This window comes from Lycorma delicatula, chromosome 13 (assembly GCF_047948215.1).
Source record: "Lycorma delicatula isolate Av1 chromosome 13, ASM4794821v1, whole genome shotgun sequence".
Lineage (NCBI taxonomy): Eukaryota > Metazoa > Arthropoda > Insecta > Hemiptera > Fulgoridae > Lycorma > Lycorma delicatula.
This window is the reverse complement of record NC_134467.1, coordinates 4,046,526-4,059,949: the sequence shown is the minus strand read 5'-3', so window position 1 is coordinate 4,059,949 and position 13,424 is coordinate 4,046,526. Positions and strand designations below refer to the sequence as shown.

The following is a 13,424-nucleotide window of genomic DNA, read 5'->3' as shown; positions in this document are numbered from 1 at the left end:
GTCGTCGCAAATCAGCCGATTTCCAAGTCGAGAGTTCTTCTAAAGGCAGTTGCTACTTTTATACGGATTTGATTACTAGATCGTAGATACACCGGTGTTACAACTTAGGAACGGTCGACTTGAGACCGTATAAAACATATCATCCTCCGGAGGCTAAACAAAAAAAGAGAGAGAGAGAGTAATTATACAAAACACCAAAAAGAATTTTAGGAATTTCGGAAGATGCGTTAACGTGTACGTACGTAGACGTATCGGCGTATAATTACTTTAATCGCTCTGGACCGCCTCGGTATATATTTTTTTGAAAATTCCTAAAAAAATAATGTTATAATGGGGTGTGGACGGCAATAAAAGCCGGACCAAAATAAAAGCCTTACTATGATAAAAGCGGTTATTAAATTATTTAAAATCGCAAAACTTTAATTCGATCGGACTTACGGATGAAGAATTCAGCATTATTTCTGAACGGTTTTCGCCTCGTATCTCGAAAACCTTTTGACAAAAAAACTGAAATTCAGTACGAATATTCGGCTGTACATGTGTATACCTCAGCTATGACCGCATTTCCAACCCCGTCGGACCAGAAGGCATCGCGTTATCCGAAAATTTGCATACCTCAAATCGCTTTGAGTAATGACATTTTTAAAGCCGTAAAATTTAATTTTACGACTCGATTGTTGCTGCAGCGGAATAGGGAAAGTACAGCCGGAATTTTGGCATCAAGAATTTTGCAAATATCGACGTTTACATCCCCTAAAGAAAAAAAAAACCGAGTTATAGAAATTTTCGAACGACCTAAGAAAGTAGATATTTTTGGAAGTAGTGTTTTGGTCTATATTTTGATTAACGTCTCCGGTTTGATTCTTCGAAAAAGATTAAAAAAATATCAGCGTGTAGGGCACGGACGGTATTAAATTTGGGAAAAAATAAAAAAGGAAGGGTCGTTTTCCATTATTAATCTTTTATTATTTTTGTTGTATTTGTCTTAGAAAATTGAGCTTTACTATGATGAAAGTACATATTAATTTATTTAAAATTCTAAAGCTTTAAATCGTCGAATTTAAAAGGACGGAAAGTATTAAACTTTACTTCTAAACGGTTTTTGTCTCGAAAACCCCCGTCGCCAAAAAACAATTGAAATTTGTTTATACCAACATCGGCAGGATTTGCAATTCCAATCAGATCAGGAGGGAGGGGTTGAAATTCTTGAGAATAACCTTACTCTGTTTTTTGTTTGTTATTTTTTTACTTAAATATTATTGTTTGTAATGCAATAATAAAAAAAAAAAATTATCGAATAATATTGCACCAAATCGAGCCTAGTTATTGAAGCAAACGATTACTTCGACGAATAACATTTTTAAACCCCAAAAAATAAACGGGCTGAACGGGAGCAGCACTTAATTTAGCGTTTTTCAAACTCTTCAAAATTCCATTTCCGTATTCCCATGCGCAGGCATCAAACGCTTCTGCTGTTGATTAATGGATTAATTCGTCGGTAAAAAAATAAAACTATCTAATGTTAATGTAGACGATGAGGGAATATTTTTAAAAAATGAGGTCGCGTGAAACCAGAATTAAAAATGTTAAATTTTTGATACCGTTATGAATTTTATTTTTTTCAAATCGCGGCTATTATTAAAGCGTTATATGAGATAGCTGTCGAGCAAGTTCGTCCAACGGGACCCGAATATTTTTACTGTAATTTTTAGTTTTTTCTCGGTTATAGTTTTAATACTAAATTATTTTTAAACAAAAACTTCATTAAATCAAAGGGGTCAAATGCAACACTTTTTTCACCCAAACTAAAGGAAACTTGTTACGATATGCGATTAGAGGAAGTAAATCGGAAGTCGATAGAAAGAGGAAGGAAATGAAAAAGAAGAAGGATGAAGTTAATAGACGACATGAAGATCGGAAAGTACAAGGGGAGGAACGAGAAGGGTTGGGTCAAACGGATGAAGTTAGGGGCGTAAGGGACCTAGCACCAGGCAGAACAACGGTTGATGATGATCGTGATGAAATGACCGAAATTAGAGAGGTCGATATTCTCCGGTGAATGCCGATCCGTACCAAATAGTCGGGTGAAAGACCGAAATAATCGCTTATATAATTACACATTCGGAGCTTCTGTATATCCTGTTTGGCCCTTTCGATTCATAAAATGCTTAAAATTTGATTAAATTTTGTTGTAAATGCGGTGAACTTGAATAATCGCCTCCAGTGTTGGAAAATAACATATATAATTTGCGTATTTAACGTTAATTAGACGATGTTAGAGGTTGGTATCGGGTGATTCTTTTTGTTTTAAATTTCTATTTATCGTTTCGACCCCCGACAGAGCTAATCTGTGGTGTTTGTCGAGATATATCGGCGAAGGTCCGATTAAGGAAATATTTCGGTCTTTCACCGACGTATTTGGTACGCATCGACGTTCACCGGAGAATGTCGACGTTTGCCGGTTATGGTCTTAAACAGTAACTTATATGTACGTCGTGTTTCTTCTAGAAAGACAATCTAAAGACCGATACTATTTCATATGAATAAACACAGATCAGGAATTCCGGTTACCGAAAGATTTAACCTACGATTATTGCTGAGTTTTTATTTTTCTAGGAACCGCGCCAACGTCATTTATTTTTTTATTTTCCATATTTCCTTGATTTTCTCGGAATGCACCCGTTTTTCTTCTCTGATGTTTGTTTCTCCCGCATCCACAAGAATAAATTATTTTTTAAACTTGATTCTATTCGAACAATCCTTTCTTTGTATTTCTTTCTTTTAGTTTTTGAATTCGGTCTTTCGTCGCCTTATGTATCCTGTTTGGTTTTTTAATTTCCGTTTGGTTTTATTTTTCAAAAAATTGTTAATCGGTTTGATTCGTTCAGATCCGAGGAATTTTAATCTTCTATTTTTATTGACGGTTTCCAAATCGTTACGGGCTTTAAAAATCTCCGTATTTGAATTTTAGTTCCGTTATTTTCCTTTATTTGAATTAAGAACGAATTCCGGACGATGCTGTTAATGCAACAATCAAACGGCGCAGAGAATGGAAGAGAATAGGCTACCTTTCATTCCGAGAGGGAGGCGGAAGATCGGAAGACCGAGGTTACGACAGGCTGAACAGGTCTAACCGAATATTTGGCGGCGGATAATGATGGTTTCTGGTCTGTACCCTTGTATTTTTCTGGGTCGTAGATTCTTCTTGGGATTTTCTTTTAGTTTTGAAGAAATTTTCTAGGCCTAACGTATTTACAGTTTCAATTCCGTATAAGATCGCTTATATCGATCGTATCGCCTCAATTTTTCGTTTACAGCAAGAGTTTTTTTGTTTTCGTAAATTTTTTCGGTTAAAACATTTAATTTTTCTGATTTTGATTTCAGGATTTCCAATGTTGTCTTATCTATCCCGTTTTTCTTTCGTTTACGATATTACGCGGTACTAAAGTTTTTTGAATACCAATTACGGTATAAACAGTACATCTGGCGATAAGTTTTCTTTATTCAAAGTTCGTTTTACCAAACCGGTTTTCCAGCTGCTGCCGGTTTGGTGTGCGTGTGAGTGCGTATAGGCAAATACGATTTCCGCTACCGGCATACCAGGCCTGACGTAGCTGTGTAAGTGGAAACGTATCGGGAGCAGACTCCTGTGAAATGCGGTTAATTGAAACCCGATCGCCAAAGAACACCGGAATACACAGTCTGGTATTCAAATCCGTGTAAAAGCGAAAAAAACTGCCTTTACAAGGACTCTCGATCGCCTTTAGTACTCTCGGCTGATTTTGCGATGACGAGTTTAAAATGTTATTTTACTTAAAAATGGTTTTCTACAACTTTATCGATTTTTTTGTCGTCGATAAAAGTGAAAAAAAATCAAGTCAAAATACGTGATTTTTTTTAAACGTTTGACGTTTAAAATAACTTTCGGTACGACGACATCGTAACTAGGTAAAAATAAGGGAAAAATTGTTGTCGGAGCTGTGAATTCGATTCGGTGGGATAGAAGGATGTCAAAAGAGGCGAAGAAAGAGTTTATAAAACGGTATAGTGTGGTGTTGTGTAGGGCCGAAGGGTTAAAGTAAATGTAAAGTTTTAACGACCGATATCGATGTCCTAAAACGAAGTAGAACTACTTGATTGGATCGATTAAGGAACGATTACATTACACTGAAACTATATATATATATATATATATATATATATAGAAAGAGATGTAATCGATGCGGTTCAAGAAAGGTAATTGAATAGAACGAGTGAAATTACAATTGCTAACAAAGTTTAACAACAGGTATGTACACAAAGAAAGAACCGAGAACGCCCTAGACGCAGCTGTAGACACAAGTTTTCAAAGAGCAATTAAAAACAAAAGCCCTAAAATCGTGAGTTGTTTCACGAATAAAAACGGTGACCGGATGCGGAAAAGTGACAACAACTTCATTAATCCGCTAAAACAAATGGATAACAACGTCGTTAAATTGCCGATTAATTAATAAAACTAAATTCCTGTAAAATAAACGATAAAAAACGGATATAGTTTGAGAAATCTGATTTAAATTAAAAATAAAAAAAGGTTTGAAGGTGTCGGAGAAATATACGACTATTGTTTTATTTACGAATCGAGCGATTATTACAAAATATTTTGCGATTAAATTCTATTAATTTAACCGATCGGTTAGCTTCACTAAACGAATAACTTATTATTGTATATTTCTGACGTGTAGGTTGGAATCTGTTCGACTAGCGATCGATAAGCGACTCTTCCGTGGCCCCGATGAGATGAGGACGATTAAATGAAGGGTGAAACCTTGTATAGACTCAGGCCGACCGTTCCTGAGACGTGCGGTTAATTGAAACCCGACCGCCAAAGAACACGATATCCGCTGTCTGCTGTTCAAATCGGTATAAAAGTAATTAACCTTTTAGAATTTCAACCTTAGAACCTTCGACTTCGGAGATCAGCTGTTAAACAAACGATATGCGACGATGAAATTACCGGCGCTTTGGGCTTTACTAAATAAACGGATCGAGATTTACGATGTAAATGTACGTATTTGAGAAAACTTTAGCTTACTGGCCTTTCTCCATTCTCTTTCGTTATTTTTATCGCAGGTTTCCGGTGAACGTATACGAACGGCGTTTTTTTGTCGGTCTTTCTATTTATTTTAAAATTCCAGTATACACAGGTACGCATACTTAGACATATACAAGAGAAAAAACTAAAAATAGATATAATTAACGTAAAACAATTCTAAACATATTTAAAAGAATTATTCGAGACGATGCAAGAACGTCGTATCTAAAAACAAACTTCGTTATAAATCTCGTCGATAAAATTAAAGGAAACCGAACGAGTCGCAAAATTTATTATACGTATCTTAAATTTCTAAATTTTATCTACGTAACCGGTCGTTACGTAAATAAACGATTTAAAAAATATATATTCACGGTCTCTTCGAGCAAAACAAAAGAAACATGTGTAACAAACGGCGATCTGCGCGGCGGAGCAGTAGCGTCTCGGGCTTTCATCCGGAGGTCCCGGGTACAAATCCCGGCGTGACGTTTTTTATACGCTATAAATTTCCATTTTCATGTTCCCGCACGCAAGTTTTTCTTTGTGAGCTTATGCGGTGAACCGATCGATCGGTAAGAAAAAAAAGATTAAAAAATACGTATAATTTATCGCAAGTAATGTGGAACCGTGATTTTCATATCGACTAATCCAAAAAACATTCTTTGCGCGTAGTTATACAAAAACAATTAAAATAAATTATAAAATCCCAAATTTACTAATATAAATATTCAGTACTTGGAAAAAAGATTTCTGTAATTTAAACAGAGGTGGAAAATATTTCAGGGCGTAAAACGTTCATATAAAAACATCCCGTTTTCGGATCCGGTTAAAAAATAGTAAATTTTCCCAAAATTTCGATATATACTTATAATAATATAACAAGAATACATCTAACCGCCACGAGACGTACTAACGAATCGTGATTTTCCGCTAGCGATCGGTTTATTCCGGCGCTAAGCTAAGGACGACAGAAACTCGTACAAATGACGTTTAGTCGGGTAGGATTATGATCCTACCGTACTCTCCCCGCATTTGATTTGATTTTCGGGTGAAGACTTTCGTCGATTTCGATAACGCATCTGGGTTTTACGCGGGTTCTGAATAACGCGTCACTTGTTTTTTTTGCGGCGGCATATGAACGTATTTCGGACACGTACGTATTCCACTCGACAACCGTAACGTTATACGTTTTCGAATGTCGATGGTAAAAATCGGTAGAAGTAAGCTCTTCATCTAATATAAATAAAACGAACGACAGCCCCCCAAACAAACAAACGGCTCCCCCTCCCAAACAAATCGAACCCGTCGAACCTTCCTATCGGTTACCCGCGTCTATTCTGGTTTTTCGCTCGTACGATTTGACATCGCACTTTCAAAACGAGAAAACGCCGAAGTACGATTTTATTTGACGTCGGCTTTTTTGCAAATCCGATTCCCTGGCGGAATTTTGTTGTTGAGAAGTCGGAAAATCCCAGGGTGGAAGGAAATAATTTGCTGTGCTTATTCAGTAGTACTTCGAACGATTGTAAGAAGCAGTTAATCGTTTTACACGAAGTAAGTTATTACGTTATTGGAATCGGATAATAGATACCAGTCCGGTTGAGAATCGCGTGTTCGCGGTGTCTGCCAGAATATTGAGAGATAGCACACGTAAAAATTCTTTCAAATACAATTTATTTATTCTTAAATAAATTACTATGTATAGAGATAAGTCGATTGTAAATCGCAAAGTACGATTCTGTTTTGACTATAAACTTTACGATAAAAAATTTGCAAGCGATTACAACAATTACAGAATCGATAAAATTAACTTTATATAAAAACTCTGGTATTCAGAAAAGGAAACTAGCTTTGTTTTCTATCGATGAATTATGTCACTTCCCTGTTCATAACGAATTCACCAAACAGCTTGCTATACGTAACCGCGGAGAAGAGCACTGTCCCAAAACAGGATATCTAGTGACGGACTCTTCGCTCGTTCGCTCCGCGGTTACCGCACGCTCTCTTCGAAATTTCTCGTTCTCTATCCTCGTAATTATCGCACACCGCACCGATGTTCGCCGGTCCCTGGCCGTATTTATACCTCCGAGCCCTAGGACTTGACATGTAGTAACAGCAGCCGACCCTATATTTTATTCGTTCGCGAATATCGATTCCTATTATCCGAATCCTTCTACACCGTTCTAAAAATTCTTTCTAGAAAGAATCTCTATCTCTTTTTTACCTTTCTCTCGTTCGGCTCTCTGTTTCTCAAGTCGCGTGAATCGACAGAAATGTAGCCCGTTTACAAACATTCGGGCATTTACTATTCTTATACGTATTTTCGGCGTAAAATACGCCGCGTTTAAACTTCGACCCCGTCCGGAGGGCCCTCGATGTTTCAATCAAAATTTCCCGAAAGACGTCCCCTGTAATTTTTGACGGAGAACCCGAATCGGGTCTCAAAACCTGGAGAACGAACGGTCTAGATTCACCCGCCGTAACCGAATTTGTAGATTACTCGGCATTAATGTTATCTAGTTCAAAAAATGTCCGATTTTTTGTAAACGTTAAAATCGAAAGATGAAAAAACTACTTATCTACGTGAAAAGCGAGGGGTGGTCGAGATAATAGAAAAGTACCGTAATAAAATGAAATTCCATAGATTAATAGATTAACAGGATGCGTGCAAAATAACACCGTTCATAATTTGGATATCGGTACGGGGAAAAATTTTCGATTTCTAATTTGACGCTAAATATACTCTTACATATATGCGATGTATAAAGCGATCAGATTTTGTACGTGTTTGTTCGGGAGTGTAAAGCACTCTCTAATGTTATTAACATGCGAGTAACTCGCATCAAAGAGTTTAATTGAGCGTGCTTTAGCCGTCGGTTTATTTAACAATTTAATGATTATTTTATAAAGCGGTTTGGATCGTATTAAATTGCATTATAAAAATCTTTTTGATCGTCTATAAATACTGTATTAAAATAAAAAAAATAAAAAATAAAATTCTATCGCGTAATTTTTTCCACATCGTTTATAATAATAACAATAAAAAAAATATTTCAACTCGACAGTAAAACGTAATATTAAACAAAGGTTTTCCAATTGTTTTCCATTGTTAAACAGAAAAATTAAAATGTTTACAAAAAATAAACTGTAAATAAAACTAACCGCTCGATTTCGTTTGCATGTAATACACATTACAGAAATAACACAATTCTTATGATTATTCGTCGTTTAATAAATGAAATCGGGCCGGTAAGAGTTTTATTTAACGTGTATTTTCTTTTAAACAAAATTCTAAATCGATAACAGATTTTGATCTTAGAAATGTGTAGCGTCTTACCTTTTTTGATATCGGGTATCATTTTGATTTATCAAACAATTTTATCTATATTACAGAAATTTTTGTTTGTTGAACCGAAGAAATTATATCTTTTTTCTCCTGCTTAGCCTCCGGGAACCACCGTAATGTATTACTTCGGAGGATACTGAACGTAAATGAAATATAATCTTGTGCGGTCTCAGATCGACCGTTTCTAAGATGTGTGATTAATCGAAACCAACCGCCAAAGAACACCGGTATCCGCTATCTAGTACTCAAATCCGTATAAAATTAACCGCCTTTACTAGAGTTTGAACGTTGGAACTCTCGACTTCGAAATCGGCTGATTTGCGAAGACGCGTTCACCACTAGACTAACCTGGTGGGTTAAGAAATGAAATTTTTTTTAACCTCCGTTACCGCCGTTAGATATTGCTTCAGAGAATGAGATGAATGATTTGTAGCGTGTGAAAGTGCCATGCCTGACCGGGAAATCTACGAGTCTCGAGAAATGATATCTGCAAGACTTTTACCGTACGGTTTACAATTTCATTGTAATTTTATTTGGATATCACTACGTTTTGTTAGATATTTTATGTTTTTTATGAATTTTTGATTGTTATATACATGTTTTGAATTTCTCGGTCAATTTCTTTTGTCGATAGTCATATCGTTATTGTTCACTTCGTATCATATTTTTCCTTTTTTAATAAAACTAGTACAATGACCTTCACGAATCGTAGATCCGTGATCCGTTATTGAACTTATTGCTTTGTAAGTTTAACCCTCGATTTTTATCGTATCTGTGGACGCAATTTTTATATTATTATTAAATTAACTTTTCTTTTATTTCTCCATCGATTAGTTTAAAGTGTAGAATAACAATTTTACCGATCGAATTTATTTCTGGTTTATATAAAAAATCTTGTTGCCACATTTTTAACAGCCTACTGTTGGTGTTATTTGTGTTTTATTAGTATTTTCTTGTAAACTAATAGTTTTTTTTAATGAAAATTAAAAAAAATGTTTATCTTCAGTACTTTGATTTTATTATTTCTAGTACATTATCAAGTTTTTTTTGTACGCTTCCTAGTGCTGTCAAGTTACTACTACTTAAGCAGCACGATTCGTAACCCACCTTTTTTAGGAAAAAGTGACGTATTCAAGTCCCGCGGTTCATCAATCGGAAGAAAAAACGTTGTCTAACAAAATTCGAGATATTTTTTGAAAGTATTCTTTATTACAAATTGAAATGAAATATAATGTTTTCGCGCTTATTAATTTTTTTTTTTCATTTTCATTTCACTTTTAGGTTAGATTACGTTTAGAACTTAACGTAGTTCGTTGACTTCGCCGTGCCGTTCAGCTCTGCGGACTCTTACCGGCGAAGTTCAAACGAACTTCTTGATTTTATCCCTCCATTATCGATCGTAAAATAAATTACTAATAAAAATAATCTAATTTAAAACAAAAACGATCTTTGTTTAAATTAAATTTACAAATGTCCATTTTTAGAAGTCTATGCTAAATTAAAGTTTATTAAATTGCTTTGAAATTTGTCACCAATTTAAAAACAAATAGAGAGAGAGAGAGAGAGAGAGTGAGTGGTATGCTGATGACCGATCGGCGATTTTTCGCATGTTCAACAACCCAGACTTGTTGATGCACACTGTCGCATCCCTTAAAAGTTGAAATTCAACAAAACTTAAAATGGATTTTAGATATTTATCTGTAGAGAATATGAAAATACAAATCCGATAAATATCTCTTCTAGTATAGACGAGTATCTTTTTTAAAAATTCAGCAACCGAAAAGGTTTTCTTACGTACCTTACAATGTTTTAATATGTTCTCTGCCGGTCGCTCTGCAACCATCCGGCCGATAATCGACTTTCGTCTAGGTCCGCTGGATCATCGCAGGCGTAAAGGGGTGATAGCAGCGGCCATCCGTCGTCTTAAATGTCCTGTATCCCTGATTTTTTCACTGTAGATAATGTTTTTAAGTTATTCCCGTAGAAGAAGGTGTGGCGGTGTCATTTCTTGGCTTCTCGGAGGCCAAAGTACAGGGCCGGCTCTACCGATCTAACGATTAGGGGATCTTTCATCGAGAGCGCGTCAAACCCCAAGGCTAAAGCGGGGGGACGCACCGTCTTGTTGGAACGTTACAACGGCGTTACTTTCTCGTTGGAATTTGTCGACTTGCGGGAAAACGTACGGTTGTAGCGCGTCTAAATAAACATTCCCTGTGAAAGTAGGCTCGTGAAAAAAAAAACGGGTGAATTACACTATCGACATCAACCCGTACCGCACGTTTATTTTTGGAGAATCCGTGACGTACTCGATTATTTCATCGAGTCGCTGAGGTCCCCGTATCCTACAATTACGCCAAAACATCTAAGACAACGGATCACAACTAAGCCTGCGCTGATGGAGCTGACTTGGGCTGAAGTCGATTATCGGCAACCGACGGAGCATATTGAAACGTTATAAAGTACGTAAAAAAACTTTTTTGAGTCTGTGAATTTAAAAAAAAAATATTAGTTTGATTATCTCTAGTAGCTTCTGGATACGATTTTGTTTTTAAAACTGTTGCGATCTTTTTCGATGACCTCGAAATATAAATGCTGAACGTAATTTTATCGGTAATAATTTATTATTCGATTATAATAAAATCTGTACAGTGAAATTCGTATATTTAAAATCTTTTTGTGAAGCAATGGTTTTTTGAACAAAATTTCACATTCTATTGAAAAAGAAATAAATTTGAAAAAAAAATATTTAGTATTCATAAGACATACCTCTCGGTTCTCTATCTAATAACCCCTTAAAAAAAACAAAAAACTTTATTCGTTTCTATTTAAACGACAAATTCTTTCAAACTACTTTAATAGTTATTACGGAAAAATATATAAGAGGAGCTGTTGCCTGCGGTTTCGTTCGGGTGGATTTTGGATTACTATTTAGAATAAGGTTTCAAAAAAAACAGTAGACTTTTGTTAAAATTCTACCGTAAATAAAAGGGTTATGTTTTAGCGGATAAATCGGTAATAACGGTCTATTTACTTTGACGAGGATTTTGATTTTGCAAAATTTGTGTTCTTTTTTTTGTCAAACGAACAAATTTTAACCGGAATAATTGCTGTGTACAGCAGGTCCTTGCACGGCATTAGTTCTCTATTATTTTCTGTTTTCAGCTAAGCTTTTTGTTTCTACCTCGATATCATCGAGCGGTTTCCGTCTTCGTACGTACGAAATTAAATTTACTACGTATTATCAATTACAGCACGATTTTATAGGTCGTGTAAGCTATCGAATGTAATTTATTTTGGTATTCGCGTAAGCAAGTAATAAACTAAAAGTCACGCGTATTCAAAAAACGAAAATATTTCGCTTCGACGAATCTGAACGAAAAAATTATGGAGAATATAAACCCGAGTAGTCTTAAAAAAATAAGACGGTACAAATATTCGGTGTGTCCGTTAAGTCCCCCAAACTGGGTATTTAAAAAAAGGTGAAACAAAGGAACGTCTAAACACCGATTTTCACTGCTTTTAACATCCTCGGTTTCTGATATAGAATTTTAATTAAAAAAATTTGCCTCCCGTTTCATCTTATTATACGATGGAGTTTTCCAAAAATTTTTCTTTTCCAGTGTGCGTTTATATATTTTAAATTTACTTATTTAGGTCGATCGGAATGCTTTGTTTTATATATAGAGATAGATAAGCGAAAACTTGAAGGGTAATAAATAAAAGGATTGCGATACTTGAAGCGGAGATTTGGTAGGGCGATCGCGGTGGATCTTTTACGATAAGTTGTCGGGTCTATCGGTCGGACCTTGTCATATAAATACGAAGGCGGACTCCGGTGGGAAGGAGATATCAAGGCAGGCCGCCTAAAAGATAACGGAACGCAGATGTAATCGGTACGAGTTGTTGAAGATTTAATACTATAAAAATTTACTTTTTTTGACGTCGACGAAAATATATTGCGGATAGAACACGATATTTAAAATTTAAAATATTTGTTTTAAATACTAATTTTTATACTACTGTATTTTGATAAATGAAAAATTACGAAAATGCGAATTTATAATAATTAAAACTTAATTTATTAGTCGGTAAATTTACAACGATATTAATTATCTTTTAACATTTTTAATTTAATAAAACAAAAAATACTAATAATCACGGTAGTCAAAAACAAGTAAAAAAATTATACGGTTTTTTACGTTTAAATATTGTATCCTATGATATTTAATTGTTAATTATTATCGAAACATTTTTATTTAAAAACAGATCCTTCTAAATACGCGTATATGAATGTACACATATAAAGTTGCTGGCGTATGTAATTTTATAATAAATATCTTTTGCGTAATTAAAACTTAAAATTAAGTTTTGTTTTCTTGTCGCGAAACATTACACAAACATTATTAATCGTAGAAGTTGTATTAAGGAAAATAGTCGTTAACCGTTAAATAAATTAAAAAACATTTTCTACAAAAAAAAATAACAGTTTTTATTTTTCAATATTATTAATATTTATGTTGGACACTAACATCATCGCGTACGATCTCATTTCCATTTCTATCTCTCTTAATATTTATTTGGTTTGATTTTATTATAAGTAAAAAAAAAAATATATAATAATTTAACGATATGGCGTAAAATATTTTTAAAAAATATTGTTATATTAGAAACAGTTTTTAATCTGTACCGATGAGGTTTGTTTTTTAAACTTTTTGAAAATCATGAAATTGTATTTTGTTATTTTCATTACTTTTTTTATATATATTTTATTTAAAAAAATAAGTATAAATTTATATGAATATGAAAAAGAGGTTTCCGTGTTAACATTCTATAACTCTTTAACAAGTTCTTTCTACGTTTCGTCGCCCTATTTGGGTGTAACTGATCGCCCGATAAATTTTTGTAGTTGTAGATACTTTATCTGTTTTTAAAATTATGGCTGTTATTTAAAATTTCTCGACTAAGGGGGTGAAACGGAACCCAAAATGTTTTACTAAAAATTTTGAT

The 13,424-nt window shown here is 34.5% G+C and overlaps 1 protein-coding gene across 1 annotated transcript in view; it reads left to right on the top strand.

Annotated features, from left to right (window-relative positions):
* The first annotated feature begins 1,873 nt into the window (after nt 1-1,873).
* Nucleotides 1,874-13,424, top strand: part of LOC142333998 (neprilysin-1-like) — a 97,976-nt gene continuing 86,425 nt past the window's right edge. Inside the window, exon 1 of the mRNA XM_075381663.1 lies at nt 1,874-2,041. Coding sequence (XP_075237778.1) covers nt 1,874-2,041 — 168 coding nt within the window. The remainder of the gene's footprint in view (nt 2,042-13,424) is intronic.